The sequence below is a fragment of the Melanerpes formicivorus genome, unplaced genomic scaffold (genome assembly GCF_026170545.1).
Source record: "Melanerpes formicivorus ecotype bairdi unplaced genomic scaffold, bMelFor1.0.p_v2 SCAF_8, whole genome shotgun sequence".
NCBI lineage: Eukaryota > Metazoa > Chordata > Aves > Piciformes > Picidae > Melanerpes > Melanerpes formicivorus.
Window position 1 is genome coordinate 18,854,961 of NW_027142360.1, and position 18,538 is coordinate 18,873,498.

Below are 18,538 nucleotides of genomic sequence, written 5' to 3' on the forward strand. Positions count from 1 at the left end.
TGATCCATAGCTCTACGTGACAGTTTAAAAGGCTTTTTTGTAGCCCAGCAAACTCTTAAGCTGTGAGCTATAAAGAGCCCAAAAGACCTGGGACTGTGAAATTAAAATCATTCTAATGCACGTACCAAAAAGGATGCAAGCACCAAAATATAAAGCAATGGGACAAAACATTTGCAGCACACATAAAATACTAACCAATGAAGCTTAAGTTATTAACTAACTTATCTGACAGTTCACACCAGCAGAGATCTCAAAACCTACAAGTGGAGTACACCTCCCTTCCAAACTCTTCCAGTTTTAAAGCAATTCCCTTCAGTGGTCTTTGCTCCGTGGTAGACTGTGCTCAGTGCAAGGACCTGACAGCTCCTTACCTCGAAAATCTCAAAGCCAGCAATGTCCAGGATTCCAATGAAGGACGCCCCCTGCCGCTTGGTCTTATCCAGCGCCTTGTTGATGCGCATGACCAGCCAGCGGAACATCCGCTCGTAAGTGGCTTTTGCCAGCGCTTCAATGGCAAAGTCAGCCTGAGCAGACAGAAGGACAATGATCAGGAGCTATGCTGCAATCCAATGGGAGGCACAGATGACACCATTTCACAGTATCACAGTATCATAGTATCGCTAAGGTTGGAAGAGACCTCGAGGATCATCGAGTCCAACCTGTCACCACAGACCTCATGACTAGACCATGGCTCCAAGTGCCACGTCCAATCCCCTCTTGAACACCTCCAGGGATGGTGACTCCACCACCTCCCTGGGCAGCACATTCCAATGACTAATGACTCTCTTGGTAAAGAACTTTCTCCTCACCTTGAGCCCAAACCTCCCCTGGCGCAGCTTGAGACTGTCCCCCCTGAATTTCAGCACCTAATGGCCCAACTGTGGCCCAACTGGCCCTCCATGACCAAACTCACTGAACAAGACTCACTGCAGAGGGTTCTTCCCCCCCATGAAAAGCAGATGGCACAGTGATACTACATAAACAAAGGATTTGTCTTACTAAATTAGTGTGTCAAAGCCAAACTTCAGGATCCTGCCTGTTGGAGAAATCAATGCCTGATACCCAAGAAAAACTAATTATGCCCAGTCACTCCCAAAGACCATAGCAACATAGCATGTTTCACAGGCCCACAGAAAACCATTTCAGTTCTTTCATAACTTAGGATTTGTGAAGCCAAATCTCTCCTATGCCACTACCCAGCCTGTGACTGATGAAACATCAGTCACAGGCTGGGTAGTGAAAGAAGAAATGAAACATCAAAATGGTAAGGCAGTCTGTGATTACTTCTAGACTTCACACTCCTCCTAATCCCTTCCATCTTATGAGGGCATGTTTATTAACACTAAGAATGTGTTCATAAAGCAGTCATGCAGTGAGTAAGCACAGGGGCTTTGCTCCATTCAGGAGGCTGCTAACTCTTAGGTCAGGTTTCATTTAGAGCACAATCTGATCCAAAAGAGTTAAAAGAATTTACAGTCACTTTCAAGGGTAAGCAGCAAATTCTCCCACCCTAGTAGCTGACTTAAGAATGGTGCTTTCTGCATTACAGTAGCTGAAAAATATCATCCTTGCATACCACACTGAAGGAACTTACTCCCTTGGGACAGTCAGTCACCAGAATCAGGGGAGCTGCATTCTTGTTTTGTCTTCAGATAAGAAAAGCTGCTGCAGGGGCAGGGTGATTTCTGCATTTATAGATCAAGTGAGCAAATACTAGAAGCTGCCCAAGGAGGTGGTGGAGTCGCCGTCATTGGAGGTTTTCAGGAGGAGACTTTATGGGGTGCTTGGTGCCATGGGTTAGTTGCTTAGGTGGGTTGGATTGGTTGATGGGTGGGATGTGATAATCTTGAAGGTCTCTTCCAACCTGGTTTGGTTTATTCTACTCTATAAAGGAGGTTTATTCTATTATTTTATTCTATGTACGCTACATTATTTGCGTGTGGCTGCCATACACTGCAGCCATAAAGATGGTTGTTAAATGCTACAGAAACCTGTCAAGCTTTGTGGAGGCCAGCCTAAAGACTGACGTTCTCATCCATTCTTAGAGAATGCATACCTGCTCTTTGGTCTGAGCTTTCTGCACATAATCTCGCCCAACTTTGATGCGAGGAGTCAGGATACCTCGAGTGAAATCCGTCACATTGATGCCCAAAAGGTGGGACACTTTCTGAGCAGCTAAAGATGGTAGAAGAGAAATAAATAATAATAAACAAGATTAACATTATTTTGTTTTTCTTACAGAAAGCAAGAGGGAAAAGGAAATTAAATAAAAGCACTCCTGCAACTGCCTTCCCAACCAAAACATTCCCTCAAAGCTCTTGCAGCACGTACCATAGGCTGAGTTTCTCCAGAAGCCATAAAAGTAACTCTGAAACAATACTCTGATATCACTAAGTCATGACACAGAAGCTTTAAAGTTCATAGTCTGTAATCAATGTAAAGATACATCAAGAAGCAGATTTCTTGAACTAATTGTTGTGTCTTCATCTCCTGATTAGTCTTTAAGGCAATTCTCTATTTCAGATTCAAGATCTAAACCCCAAGTTGTTTACTCTCCTCCCACAACTGCCATTTAGAATTGCATTGTCCACAACAATAACAGCCAAAAATATAAACTCCTGAAGATAAATTTGCAACTATGACAAAGGTCTAAGAGCTGTCTTCCAACAGATAGCCTACTGCCTTGTGAAACATGGGATTATTTACACATGAAACAATGGGCAGTGCAATTAAAGTATGAACACATACTTTATACTGACCACAAAGTTATCCACCTCGCTCTTGCAGTTACAAGTCTGCCTACAGAGTCAGCAAAGAACATCCCTTAAAGTCTGATAAAACAGGTTGGTGGGAGCACTCATTCCTTGCTTGGTTAAAACACACACACTACATATTCCAGTAAAGTAATCCTTTTCATCTGGTCATCACATGTACTTCCTGCCTAGCTCTGTCACAAGAGCAGTGCCACATTCCTGCCCACAGGTGGCTGCAAGCACATGCCTGGCAAAACCGCATGCATTCGTGTGAGGGAGCGCGCCAGCTCCTTTGACAAATAATTCACCTGGTAGACAAACAGGACTCCAGCATACTCCAGACACTGTAATATAGTCTCCTACTTGCAAGAATCTCCTGGAGACATTTTCCCCTGCATTTTTCTTTGGAGGCATGGAAAAAAGGATTGGTTACCTGTGTTGTCTGGCATAGAGGCTTGGTCTGTATTACGCTCCTTCTTGAAGACTATGTTGCCAAGTTGAAGAACACCTGAGATAACCTTCAGCAGACCTTTTAAAGTAATAGTAATGGGTTAGGGTCAGGCATCACCAAAAGCCCCAGTATGACTCAGTTACCTTTCCTAACACTGTTAAGAGGCCCTCCTCAACTTTCCAAAGATCTTTCTGGAATAACCACAGGCAATTCCTCTACGTGACTCCCATTCAGGACACAGGACTTTACCTGTCCCTCCTATGCAGGACTAGACAGTCTGGAGATTTACCCATTCTTGACATCACTTCAATAAAGGGGGAGACAGGACTGAGGGTGCCACCACTATATATAATCTATATATATTTTTGATAAAATATTTTTTAGTGGGTAAAAATTCACCCTTTCCCTCAATGACTACTGTTAAACAGGCAAGAGACAGTTATTAAGAGTACAAACCAATTAAGAGAAGGAAAATTCTGTTCCTTTAACCCTCTTATCACTTTCATCTCCCTGATCAAGGTCTGTAGTCTATAGAGCCATGCTATAATGCACGAAGGGCAGCAGGATGTGGCTGAAATTACCTGTACCATGACTATGACTAATTACACACTGAAACACCCCACCCCTTGCTAATAATATATTCATACTGTTTGAATGGTGCACATCACAACAGCAGAATCAGATACCAGGAGAGAAAGACATTTTTCAGTGCCATAACATCAATTCAATTTTCAGTCAAAGCTCATTCCATTGCCAGCTTCTAGCTGCCTTGAGCAAAATAAACTTCTGGTCACTTGCAGGTCATTTTTTCATCCCCCAGTTTCTATCTGTTACAGAAACAGTTGCTTTAAAACAATATGCTCTTGAGCAGAGCAAACAAAGGCTCCATATATAGCACATCAAGACTAACAGAAAAGAAACACATAACGCTTCTAGGACCATACAAAATTCAGGTCAGGTACTGTATGCAGCCTATGAAGAATGTGAGTGCACTGCATATTTTGAACAGAAAGTGTAAAGACTAAAGCTATCCTTGCTGTAGTGGCTGGAACCAATAGCTCATCTATCTGACAGCAAAGACATGCCCTAGAGCATACGCTAAAAGCCCAACTCAAAAAGCATCACAGCAGGGCATCCTGACAATAAATTAGGCTGCCAATTCTTTTATTTCATTTAGAAATGTTTCTCTTCACCTCCACACAGCTGTTTCAGTCTCAGTTGATTCAGGATCTCAAGAAGTATATGAAACTATGGCTAACAACCCCTTGAATTTATAGCAGGCTGGATTGTGAAGAGCAATAGTTAAGACACAGACACATATCCCTTACAGCCACAAGGGCTGCAGCCTTGAGCAGAGGAAGTGGTGCCCTCAAGTCACCACAGATGCTTGCTTCAGTGTAGAGAATAAATTGTCCTAGTTTTAGAAGGCCTTATACATTTAGAAACAGATTTTGCAGAGCACTGGTTCCCAAGCAGTAAGGCAGATCATGAATGAGGCAGCACAGAGCTGTGGTATCACTGCAGTTTGTGCTGGCTCCATGCAATTCTAGCATCACTGTCACGGTACTGTGTTCCCAGAATCAGACAATATTAATTTCTGATCAGCAGTTCAGTGTTAAGCTAGAAAGAAAGGCTCTATGACCAGGCCATTCTCAAAGTACTAATCCAGCAATGGTTGGATTAGATACTTTAAAGCCACTGCTTAGGGATAGGGGGAGCACACAAGCCATGCACTGCACAAGAGAATGAGGGGATTCTTGTATCTTAGATGTGTTATTCATAAACTGGATGTGCAGCCCTCAGATAAGCCACAAGAACAGTAAGCAGAAGCATGTTTTCATTAGCTGCTTCACTTCTAACACTAACTGTGTAAACTGAAACTGCATTAGTAGGTCCTGAGGTGGGTCACTCCAAAGCCACTGTTTGTACACTGTTCACTTTGGGGTGGTGAGTGAGAAATGGACAGCAGACAAAATAAAAATCAACAAAAAGTCAAAAAATCCCACTGGAAAAACACAACCAAAACAACTCCCCTCCCCCAACACCAACAAAGAAACCAAACCCCCAAAAAACAATAAAAATCAAACACCACCAACAAAAAACTAGAACAAAACAGCTCCAGATATATATGAGCTGCTCTCTCTCTCATTCCAGGCTCTCCAGAGGATTCATACCTATCTGCTCTTCATCTGGGATGCCCATGATCTTCATTGCCTCCATGGTTTCCTGAAACATATCTTTGTCTTGCTGTCCTGGGATAGTAACATGGCCATTGGAAAGGAAGCGATATTTGTTGTAGGGCTCCAGCAGCAGGTCAGCTGAGGAAAGAATTGAGGTAAAAAAATGTTACTATGGCTTTTGGGGTGTTATTTAACATAGAAAACAAGTTGCCACTGAGTTCAAATTTCTGACTTGCATATGCTAGCAGGTGCTGGATGAACCTGAGATGTAGTTTAGATAAAACTGGAGGTTTTCTGCCCTGTTTCTTCCTATCTGCTCCTCTGGCTACTCACCCAAAGCAGTGTCAACCACCATTACATTTTAAGTCTATAAGTAGCAGGGATTAACTTGAAAATAAGTTTTCTGATTTCAGACACCTTGTTTGTTTCAGGTTAGATGAAAGTTAATTTATAGCTCTTGAAACAGTAGCAACTGAGGAAAGTCCTGCCCCTCCTCCAGATCAGTTCTCAGGTTTCACACATGAACCCTGATTACTAGACTGAGGTATTAAGCTAAGTGTGCTAGAATCCTATACTTCTAGAGTTTCCTAGGTGCTAGCAGCTTTGCTGCATTCAGTTAAAGGCCAAGTCCATCACAGCAGGAACCATTCCTGCACCAGAAGCATTTACATCATGCGAGACGAGACTAAACATGGGACAGAGATCTAGATAAGGAAGGGCGTAGAGTCACTGCTGGCAAGGAGACAAGTGCAGGAAGGAACCAAAGCAGCAAGTTTTCAGGAACTGAGAAGTGCAGGGGGAGGGCAGAGGGAGGTATGAGTGTACAGAAGCAGCAGAGGAGGGGCAGAGCCATGAAACTATGAAGGATGGGTCCTAGTCTACAAGTGTTTTGGACTCTGTCGTTGTGATAAGGGAAACCTGTAACTACAACAAAATCATACTTACTCTTCAGATGCTCCCCTGCCCCAGACAGCAGGTAGTAGAAGATGTGGAAGGTTCTCTCCTCTTTGGCTTGACGAATTGCACGTGACTTCTCCAGCAGATCTTCAGAGAGTCAAGGCATACACCAGGACATATAAATCACTTCCTATTCTATGAGAAAACATGTACCACCTGATGGTCCCATGTCAATGCATAGAGATATCGATTTAGCACTGATTATCAGTCAATATCCCACTGAGTTTCTGGTCTCAGTTCTGCCAGCCTCTGAATGATGGCTTTGGTAAGAGATACTTAACTGCTAAAAAGTAGAAAAATAGTGGCCATCCATCACCTACTTGCCTTGTACAGAGTTAAAATGACTTTTGAAATTCCAAAGCTATTCATCCTATTGCTTCCACTTCAGCCTCCTAAGATTAGTATTCATTCACTGAGTCAGGAAAGATTTCCATAATGATCACAAAGATGACAAAACTGTATTAAGAAGCAGAGCACTACAAGCTGGAGTGTAGGAGGTACCATGTAAACATAAGGAAAAACTTTTTCACTGTGAGGGTGACAGAGCACTGGAGCAGCCTGACCAGAGTGGTTGAGCAGTCCCCTTCTCTGGAGACGTTCAAAATCCACCTGTGTGACCTGCTCCAGGTGGTCCTGCCCTGGCAGAGGGCATTGGACTTAGATGATCCTTCGAGGTCACTTCCACAACTCTTAACATGCTGTGATTGTGACAGTAATCATGATAGCAGAAATTTAAGTGCTTCCTACCAAAGTTAGTTGTGAAGAGATTGCTAGGTACCATTACTGCTACCTCTGCAGCCTTTCACTTCTCCTTTCAGGTGGTTACGGAAAGGATACAGGTCTCAATATTGGCTCCAACAATGTAGCCGTTGACGTCAAAGTTGATTCTGATGAACTTGCCCTAAGAGGAAAATAACAGCATTAAAATTAGTATTCATTCTATCTAGTAACAGCAGTAAACAGCAACAGCAAACCTTCTCTTGTTAATGCAGGAAAAAAAAGCCTTCAGAACAGGTCAGGCAGGTTTTAGGTAAAACGTAAAGTCAGCCAATAGGCAATGCCTGCTGATCACAACAGTGATTTAGCAAACAAGACACCACTTGGAAACATTTCTGACCTTTAGACAGCTTGCAATTCAGTAGACATTTCCCACAGCAATGTTCCTTCAATTTTATGTGGTATATAATCTAGACAGTTGTACCTCCCTCAGTACTAGCTTTAACCATTCTCAGTCATTGCCGGTCCCAGCTCTAGCGCAGATTTGCCTCTCAGATGCTGTCCACTGCTCTCCAGAGATGAACAACATAGTTCTTACTTGGTCCTTATTCACCAAATCAGGACCAGGATAAAACTGACTGTAATAAACTTACAATAAATATTGGCATAAATGATCCTGGCAGAGGGTCAGCTTCCTTCATTCCAGACACCTGTCAGGTCTATTCTGAATAATTCAATGAATGAAATTCACTTCCCAGATTAATCTGAGGGAAACCACTCACAGTTGTCCTATCCTTGGCAGCAATTTGCCCTGAAGTAGAATCACGTCTTTCCCCCAGAAAATATTGACTACTGGCACCCATGGCAGATAATAATACTCACAAATCTTGATGAGTTGTCATTCTTCACTGTCTTGGCATTTCCAAAGGCCTCCAGGATGGGATTAGCCTGGAGCAACTGTCTCTCAAGTTCTCCCTAAAGAGAAACCAGAAATTAATAAAATAGGCAGCGATTCACTGCATCAACCTCGGGTCAAACCAGCGCTGAAGTTTCAATTCACACTAGCTTGGCATCTGTTGTAGAGAAACCACATTAAACCTTAGGAGAAGACCCCTTAAACCTTCAAAGGAGACTTGTTAGTTATCAGAGCAAAACATTCACAAATACACCTTATTCCCTTCCTCAACACAAGAGCATCCCAGTGATGTCTTTCTGTTAGCAAGAAGCCATTTAAAGCCACTTGGCCATAACACTCCATGGACTTCCCAGGATCAAAGTCTCAATTTGTACCATCCACCATCATGCCCTCATCCCAGAAGCGTCTTGCCATCCAGGTTGAAGAGTAAGGATAGTCATGTCTTGCTATTGCAACATAGCCCTGAACTGTGCTAGCAATAGGTTAAGAAGTTAGTCTGGAAAGGTCTGATGTTTGGAGAAAAAACAACACAAAACCAAAATAAACCAAAAGGCTTGCACTGAAGGTCTACATATCCCAAAATGCAAACACACAAAACCTCCCTTCTAAGGAGGCACACAAAAAGAGACTCAGTGGTATCCCACAAACTGCATGATCACTTGCATTCTGCTGCCATATTCACATGCTCCTCCCCTCAAGGAACACAAAATGCTGGAGCTGTAGAAAAAGAAAATTCAGACCCTTTGCCCCTGCCAAGTACCAGAGCATTGGAGCACATACACCCTTCCCTGCAGGCTCCAGACATATCCCTGTCTACTTCTAAAAATTACTTGTCCTCTGTGCTTAAAGCATGGAGTCCTATATATCACCTAAAAAGCTCATAGAGACAAAATGAGAATTGAAAGTTTCTGGGTTTAGCAGTTATCAGTAAGTACTCAAAAATCCCTGTGGTCCAGTTGTGAGAACTGGAATTTATGGGCACGTTACTGAAGGGTATTTCTAAAGGAAAATTGTTCCCACTTATTCTCCAAGTGCATTATGAAACAAATTAGTCCTTATACAATCTCTCTAAAAATACATGTAATGAAAGAAAAGGAAGAGGAAAATACAGGGGGAAACTGTAAAAAAGAACTGCAAGTCTTTATTTCTTAATTCCACTATCACCTCACTTCATGCTCACAAAGTGCAAGGCCAGATAAGCTCCCCCAGTCCCTGTAGAACTGCACATATACAGAAGGGGCAGCGGCTGCAAGCACTTCCTTCCACTGCAAAGTATATATAACAAGGGGACTAGCCCTGGGAAGGGAACTGGAGCTGGGACATCACAACAGAGCCATCATGTGGCTTTGGAAGGAGAAAACCTAGAAACTAAGGTTCAGTATTTGAAACTTGTGGCAGTCACATTCCCCCTCCTATTGAAGTGGGAATACTCTTCCATCACCCAGTCCTTCTTCCCATCCAGCAATAAAGTCCTAAGTCTTTGTGGCTGCCATCTGTTGCTATGCAAGTGAGAGATGCCAGCAACACAGCATTTCAATCCAACTATGGAACAAGGAGGTTAGAATAATAATAATTATTATTATTAAAGCTGATTTTTACACCCTAAACATAAGGCAAATCTATTGTAATTATTGGGCTAAAAATAAAACTAAGGTTGTGCTTAACTACACAATGACCAAAAATGTTATACAAATTCATACCACAGACCCTTCTGTTACTTAGTACCTCAGGAAGAAAATGTCATTAGTGTCACACAGACTTTGGTAAACTGTAGTTTAGAGATTAGTAGGTCTCTTGAACCATCCACATAGCAATCAATACACACAGAGAATGCCAGCTCAGGCTTACAGCAACATAAAGCTGTGGGGAAAGGAAAACACTAAGCAGTTGGTCAAATCAGTCTCATCTCTCATGACTTGCCCTAGTACCACAATACAGTGGGAAGATCAAGTCCACATCATGCCATGGAAATGGTGCATAGGACTAAATGGTTGTAATTACTGTAATGTATCCACTCCTCACTGCCTTTGTTTACAAAGGCAATCCCATTACCCTCTAAGTTTCTAGGAAGTTTGCATGGAGTTTGTTTTACCTTAAATTTTGATAGCCTGTTTTCCCTGCAGGAAGAGACTTCACTACTATTACAAAACAAGTCATTCTGCAAAACCAAAGCAGTACAACATAGAGCTGTCCATCACAAGCTTTCTAGAAATTCTATGGTTCTTATCATTGAAATGCTGCCAATTTTCTGACACCTGTAACTGCCATTCCTTGACCTGAAAAAGTTTAATAGCTGGCATGCATCTCAAGTATGTACAATATTCCTCACAAAAACATAAGCAACTGCAGCCACTGGCTCTCTTAGCCTATGTTTGGGCAGCACACCCTCTTTAGTAAGCTCTCTTTTCTACAGATCTGAAGTTACAGTAGCAATTTAAAGCAACCAAAATCTTTGCTATCTTGTACTCTGAGCTTTTCACGTCTTTCTGTAATCATTTCTATGCAAGGCAGAGGTTTTTCCAACCATTTATTCTCCAGGAAGTATGGAGAAAGGGAGCCAGAAATCACAGCTAGTTTTAACAGCATGCCATTTTAAAACGTAAAAGATAGGGGAGAGTGTCTGAGGGCTTCATTTGTTTTGGTGGGTTTTTTGTTGTTTTGGGCTTTACACTTCAGGGATTCACTTTTGTGTTCTTCTCTGCAGTCAAATAACTGAACCCAAACAACAGTCAGTTGGATGGGGGAAGGAGAAAGATCATCAGTAACCTAACCTTCATTCCAGATGTTGAAGCGTTAGCAACTGCGATCCATGAATTTCTGATAAGCTGCAAACATTCTCATTTTGAAATAACTGCTACCTGATTGAAGAAATCAGCAGAGAAGCAGAGACTACACATGGGAAGACATCCATTTCCATAAATAAAGTTCATAAAATTTTTAGAAGTGTTTATGCCATCAGGTTCAGCAGGCAGCCTTACTGTGCTCAGTAGTCACACCGTTCAGTTTGAGGCTACTTAGCTGAATATACCAATGCACTGAGATCACTGCAAGGTGCCACTAACTCCAAATCAAAAGAGCTACAAGTGATGAACATGCTTTTGAAAACTCTGATACTTGAAAAAACAGGGGTTTGCATCCAAAACTTGTAATAGGTAACAGTGAGGAAACTTTGCTGGGAGATAAAGCACCACTATTTTCTATATTATCACTGGTTAAGTTCTATGCCAAGTCTTGCAGCATGAAGATTCAATACTATCGTATTCTACCTAAAGAAAAAGCATCTGTCCTGATCAGCATACCTGAGGCCCTCAAAAAACTTAACATATTCACCTTTGTAAACTCTTCTAATCTGGTTCCAAGTTCAAGGTTTGTAAAGAATTGCTGTGTAGAACATTCAATACGAATTAACATTGAAAGACTTCAGTTCTAAACCCTCTCTGGCAAGGCCAGTGCTACTGGTCAGTCACGAAACTGGAGCAAAATGAGAGCTGGGGGACTTTTGGAAGAGTCAAAACTGGGGTGGGCTGGGTAGATTTTTAAAATTAAATAAAAGAAAGAAACTCAAACTTGAGCAAATCACTAACCAGCCCAGCTTAGGAACGTTTTAGTCACCTAAGCAGACCGCCTGCCTTGCTTTAGTGGTACAAATCTTGCTCAAAGACAAGCAGTGGAAGAATACTTAACTCAATCCCATGATTCTATTTTCCACACTTAAAAAAAGAAAGAAAGGAGGAGAATGTTTCTAAATACAGCTACTGACAGACCACGGAAAAACCCTTCATATGTCTGAAAGTTTGGCACATAGTTGTTTTTTTGGTTGGATTCCAGAAGTTACTTATTACAGAATATGCACACAAAATATGCCTGCGTGCAGTGATGCCTTCTTATTCACATACTCTACATGCATGAGACATGCCTACACATTAAGTTACTATAGGAAAACTCTTGTGTAGAGACACAGCAAACACATTTGGCATCTGGCTTTCATTACACAGCTCACCAGTGAACATTTCCACCGTGTTGAGCTCTGGCTAACAGGCTCACAGTCCTGGAACACCCTGTCTGCAGAGCAGCCTTGCCTCTGACATTTCTTTGCAACTTGCAGCCACATCTCACTGCAGGGAATAGAAAGCTAAACACCTAACTACATTCATCTTACTAGGGACCCCACACAGACTGGATGCTTAGGGTTCTGGAAAAGCCTGGTCCAGTCTTATTGCCCTGGAGGAATACTCAAATGGTGTATCTGGGAAAATCCTGGAAGAGAAACCTTAAATACAAGCTAGTATTGAGCACAGAATATGAGTATTCTTGACACTACTTTAGTCTGCAATTGAACATCCTCATAAATCAGATTACTGTGCACCACACACAAAAAAAAAAAGGAAAAAAAAAAAGGAAATGTGAATTGTCTATGGATTTGTTTTAGCTGCAGAAAGTGATATTGGTGTGGAGTGAAAAGCTGCTCAAAAAAAATCACACAATGGGACAGAAAAGGCATTCCTGGTGCAGAACGTGCAGTAAACGTGCAGCTCACCTACGAGGACACAACTGACGAATTCGGCAAAAGTCCACCGGGGGAGAGGGAAGGGGAAAAAAATATAAGTGAGACATCTTCAAAGTCCTTCCACCCTCACCACCACCCTCCTTTCTCTTTGGTGTGCTGCTAGCACTTGGCTTTTTTTCCACCCTTTTAATGTTTTGCTAGGATTTCAAAGTTGCCACCTGAAGTGTATCACTGTATTCTCTACTCCTGAGACAGTCTAACAGCCAGACCTAACCTATAAAGGCACAGGAGGAGACAGCGCCACAGAAGGATCAGTTTTTAATTGCCTAGACTGGTTATAAGCAACACATCCACGTGAAAAGATCAGTATGGGTGATGCTTCATTTATAGTGTCTCTTGCCCATGCACTCGCCCACAAAACAAAGAGACTGTGGATGAGTTTATCCCCACTACAGGTCCACCAAATTCAAAGGAGCTATGACTTCAAACAACGTTCCCTGGCTTGCAATTTTTAACAACCTATCATTTTATAGTTTGCTGTCCTGCTCAGTCCCCTGACAGAGGTTAGTATTACTCAATAAAAACCTAGATATGATTTTCACCAACATCAGCCAATATGTACTTGTTGTTCAAACTCAGCGCAGCAATCAGGCATCCTTAAGCCTAGGTCTTACCTGGTCTTTTTTAGACTTGTGAGAGGAAGCCACATGAGCCAGATACTGAATGACCTTCTTGGTGTTCTCTGTTTTGCCAGCTCCAGATTCACCCCTGGAAAGAAAAATATGCAATTCATTCACAAACAAGATGCAGGGGGACATACTCCTATTTCTAACCTCAAAAGAGGCTACAGGGTTCCTTAACTGCATTCTGGCCATTGCAGTACCTCCCTCAAAACCAGGAAAAAAAACATTCTACTGGCAAGCAGTAGAGGTGTAGCTACTAACCCCACCCCCAGCACTTAAAATTAAGAGAGTCCTCCAAACAAGACTTTAAGAACACAAACTCTGACATCCACACAAGCTGACAACAGTAAACACTCACGTGCAAAGGATGGACTGATCCTCTCGATCTAGAGCAAAATTGAAAACAAGAAGTAGTCAGACAAAGAGTCTAAAAATCACATTTCTATTAACAGAAAAACTGACACTAAAGACAACCAGGAACTAACAAACTTTGACAAGTATCTTCAGAAATAGGGCCAGGTACCCCCTCTTTGGCAACAGACCCTAACTTCTAGCCACACACCAAAGCATAATGGCACCATAGTAACTTAATTTTCTTCAGCCAGAAAAATGGTAATGCAAACAGCACAGAAGTCTCCCACTGAAGGTTTATTTACCACAGATTTACAGCCTGATGTACATCTTAGTTGTTCTTCAGTCCCCACCTCCATCGTAATAGGTCCTTACTGACTTACAGAAGTTAGCAGCAGAACAGTGGAAATGGAGGGGGGAAGTAGGACAGCAACTGCCACAAATCCCAAAGTGCAGAGCCGCACGTCAGACAGATGCTTCCACCCCAAAAACAAACACTGGGAGCTCAGTGAGAACTGTTATTTATTTTGTACAGAATGGACCTGGAGACTACAATACTGAGCAGCAGCCTAAGTCTTACTCAGCTGGTTTGTTTGTGGCACCGTCTTCTAGTGTACTAATGCAGCAGCTGGTAACAGTATAAACCTTTCTCATGTTGACATACTAATTCCTGTGTTCAGGTCCCAGCTGTAGATGTTAATATCTTTTTAGTTACAGAACTTACTTCACTCAGCCTATCCATCACTATATTTTCCCACATCTTTAACCTCCTTTCAGGTTTTGCCTATGATTCCTTATATGAGTCCTGCCTACTCCTCCTTCCACCATGCCTTCATCCCATCACTACTCCAACACTTGTGTGTGAACACACTCCCCTGTGTCTGCCTTGACTTCATCTATCATCTATCCCTCCACCCTGTGCTCCCTCCCCAGTCTGTATCCAATTCCTCCCCCATGACACCAGGAACCTGCTGGGAGCACAGGGCAGACTGGAGAGTGCCTGTGCCTATACCACAACAGCCTAAGTGTTTTTCAACTATCACACAGGCAGCAAGACCTTTTCAGACATGGAAAGGACTTGGGAAGAGCAGGTAACAGTCCACAAGAGCTATTGGGGCACTCACAGAACTGACTGCACCACCAAAGTCGGAAGAACTTTAGGTTGTCAGTTATAGTATCCTAGTATCAGTCAGGGTTGGAAGGGACCACAAGGATATCTAATTCCAACCCCCCTGCCATGGGCAGGGACACCTAACACTAGATCAGGCTGCCTAGAGCCTCATCCAGCCTGGGCTTAAACACCTCCAGGGACAGGGTCCCAACCACCTCCCTGGACAACCCATTCCAGGGCTTCACCACTCTCATGGTGAAGAACCTCCTCCTCACGTTCAGTCTGAATTTCCCCACCTCCACCTTCATTCCATTCCCCCTAGTCCTATCACTGCCTGAGATCCTGAGAAGTCCCTCCCCAGCCTTATTGTAGACCCCCTTCAGATACTGGAAGGCCACAATTAGGTCACCTCGGAGCCTTCCCCATTTGGTTGTGGTTTTCTGGATTTGATTTTAGTTGGTTTGGCTTTTTTTTTCTCCTGAGACCAGTAAGAGAGGACCTGATCATCTTGTCTGAGAACCTCAGTAACAAAACTGTTAAATGTCATCCAGTTATTGTCAAAGAACCATAGAGTGGCTTGGGTTGGAAGATATCTTAAAGATTATCTATTTCTAACCCTACTGCTACGGGCAGGGTCACCTTCCACTGAACCAGGTTGCTCCTGCCCCCATCCAATCTGGTCTTTCTTATTTCCACAGAGAGCCCAAATTTTGTGTTGAAGTTTAAAGAGAGAAAGCAAGTCTCAAACATTCCTGAGAGCATACAATTCACTGGAATGCTCTAACAAATTATTTCAGCAATTTGTAAGCCTCACCAGTAAGTTTATGGATGTGACTCTCTCCATACTTTAGCTACTGGTTCTTTTTATTCCGTTCCCTAGTAGCTTAGAGAGATCTAAAGTGCACTCAGTGTTCTCCCCACCAGAGAGTACTTGACAATATAACTGAGTTACTGCTCAAGTTGTTTTGTACAAGATAAAGCGATCTAGCTGCAATTAGGGAAAGCTTTACAGTCACATAAGAATTCAAGTACCTGAAATAATTTCCTACCCCCTTAAACACTGTGAATGTAGCATTTCAGTCCTAACATTGTGAATGTCATACTGATACTGCAAAACCTCCCATAAACTCAATTTACAGAGAGAGAGAGAGAAGTATATCCAGTCTTTGGACACATTTTCATCAAATAAGGACAGCACAGACCAAATCTGAGATTCTGTGTTAAGTTATTATGAAGCCAGTAATGGGAACATTAGATTAACACGTGACAGGCCACCCCTGGTCTTAAAGTTCTTTACTGGAAACTGATTGTATGCAGATAAGCACACAAAAAAAGGAGGAAAATAATGTGCTTTATTCCTGTTAACACTGTTGTCAGAAAGATCTGGAAAGAAGGAAGCAGAAGGAAATCATCACTCAAATGGTTTTAGCCCAACAAATTCTTAAGCATTCCAAACCAGATACTGCAGCTCCACTAGCACTGCCTATTATTTCTTTCAAGCATTACATTTTATTCATTGCTGTTAAGATATGCACCCTTTTTTGCTGAGGGACAGGCTGAGTAGATGTTAGGTCAGCTCAGAAGGCTTCAGTCATTCAAGGTTCCCAGTGGGTCAGCAGACACACCTGTGGCACAGCCCTGTGAGTGACTGGGCACTCGAGGGTTCAGCAGGGGAATAACTAATGACTCATTTACACATTGCCTAAGGAAATGTATTCTTCAGCAGTGGGACATCTGGGTGCAATTCTCTATCACAAAGCAACTATGTGAAAGGATAAGTTTGTGCCTCTGACAGGTTATACTCAAATTCAGCTACTACAGAGGCTCTTCTAAGAAGCCAGTCTGAGAGATGAGGGGGAGGCAGGGAGAAGGAAAAAGAATGATAACCAAAAGGAAGGTGCTCCTTATTCCCAGTAGCCAACTCTGGTCTTGGCAATTCCAAGGAGCTGGGACTCCTCAAACAGGCAGTGGAGCCTCAAGCACTTTAATAGCACAATCCTTCCCATGCCCTCTCCTCCAAGGGAAGATACTTATTCCAAAAAAGAAAAAAAGGAAAAATTGCTAAGCAGACAGATAAACTGTCTGCCTAAAAGAGATGACAACAAGATCATGCCAATCTCTTGGACACTGAACATTTTTTATTATGACAAATTCTGCCATACTTAGTTGAGAAACTCCTTTCAAGCTTGAATCCAATGATGGTGCACAGCTACCTAGAATGACCTGAGGAAGTCCCAAAGGGGCAAGCACAGAATTTTTCCATGTCTTAACACAGAAGAAGGTGTTGAAAGGTGCTCAGGCAGGAAAAGTCGTAGATGTGTTCAAAATCTACTCAGCACTGTGTTTTCCTCCCCCAAAATACTTTCCTGGTGGCCCGCTGCAGCTGTGTTAGTCACCTCTGCTTTAAGCCAGCAGGAACATACCTGCGAGTGCAGGCAAGTCACCGCCAGCGTGCAGACACTGCCATAAAAGGCAACATTCCTGTTTGCAATCCGGGAGAAATTCTTTCCCAGGACTGCAAAGCAGCAGTCATTGGGATAGCTGGAATTCTTCTAATTGTGTACAGACAGACAACTCCAATAATGTGTTGAGCAACAGGAAACTGGAGCCGACCAAAGGGCCGAAGAGCTAACGCATACAAAAGCCTAACTCTCAGATACACGGCCCATTAAGGATTGCTTTAAAGGCCAATATTCATTCTCCATACAACACTGACTTGTGCCATCACGAATCACAATTCAGTTTCCCAGACAAGAGGCCACCTCCACCCTTTTTTTTTTTTTTTTTTCTAAACTAAAGGATCATTCAACATGGGTGTGCTGCACAACTTCAGTCAGCACTTGCCTTTACTCCATTGTCAGTTGTGCAAGCAACCGACTCAGCAAAAAAGAATGTGCTGGGTACCATAAACTCAGTTGCTTATAATAACACAATCAAGAAACGCCTGATTAAAAAGAAATCTGCATCTGCTTTTCAATCCTAAACAGAGTCACTTATTAAAAACAATCCAGAATAACAACTCATTAGTTAATTATAGCAACAGTTCTGTATTTCAGACCAGCTGGCAAGGAAAGCTTTTTATCTAGGCTCTTCTTTAGCTCTCATCAGCATAGTATTCAAGTGATCACAAGAAGCAGCAGCCTCAAGAACACAGAAATTCAGGAAGTAAAGCCTCCTTCAAATTTAAGCCATACAGCAGAATGGTATAATAAGATCAGTAGATTATTTTTACTATATAAACCCCCCCATATCTAGCTCATTCTTGACTTTCCTCAGTCATAAATGAGACTGCATTTCAGACTGTTTCCAGGACCTTCAGCATACATGAAAAACTTAATTAAACTAGAATTTGTTTTCATAAGAGAGACATCTTGTAGATTAAAAGTCCTTAGCCAAATATTCTACTGCAAAAATACAAATCTGAATGAATGCTGAACTGCTCTGGCTGAATGTATTGGCATAATTGATAAATTAAGAGGGCTCTAAACTCCTGAATTTTGGTTTTGGTATTTTGGGATGGGAGAAGAAAAAAAAAATTGGGAGACTAGAAGAGAATGTGCAATTTAAGCTACACATCTCAGTTACAGAACATCCTAGCAGGCCTTTATCACCCACTTCCTTTGCATGAGTGACTCCAGTTTCAAGCCTGTTCATCTCCATAAAAGGAGAAGTAATATAGCATTCACACAATGGTGACATCATCTCTCCAGCTAAGAGGAAATGTAGCTGAAAGGCAAAGGCTTGGCTTGCAGTCCTCTGCCTATAGCTGACTCATTAGGGCTAAAAGCTTAACCATAGCTAAATGGTACCACCCACCTCCTAACCACTGAGCCCTCTCTGGCAGAACTGAGCTGAGGTTTCCGTTACTATGCTGCTCCCCCAGCACGGTGGTGAATGCCTGTAGCCCAACTC

General features: G+C 42.4%; 1 protein-coding gene across 1 annotated transcript in view; it reads right to left on the reverse strand.

Annotated features, from left to right (window-relative positions):
- The window catches only part of MYH9 (myosin heavy chain 9), a 71,360-nt gene that overhangs the window by 25,393 nt on the left and 27,429 nt on the right, over positions 1-18,538 (reverse strand). Inside the window, exons 4-12 of the mRNA XM_068142354.1 lie at positions 13,523-13,550; positions 13,156-13,249; positions 7,941-8,033; positions 7,179-7,242; positions 6,330-6,428; positions 5,379-5,522; positions 3,187-3,282; positions 2,057-2,175; positions 372-524 (exon numbers count right to left, since the gene is read on the reverse strand). Coding sequence (XP_067998455.1) covers positions 372-524; positions 2,057-2,175; positions 3,187-3,282; positions 5,379-5,522; positions 6,330-6,428; positions 7,179-7,242; positions 7,941-8,033; positions 13,156-13,249; positions 13,523-13,550 — 890 coding nt within the window. The remainder of the gene's footprint in view (positions 1-371; positions 525-2,056; positions 2,176-3,186; positions 3,283-5,378; positions 5,523-6,329; positions 6,429-7,178; positions 7,243-7,940; positions 8,034-13,155; positions 13,250-13,522; positions 13,551-18,538) is intronic.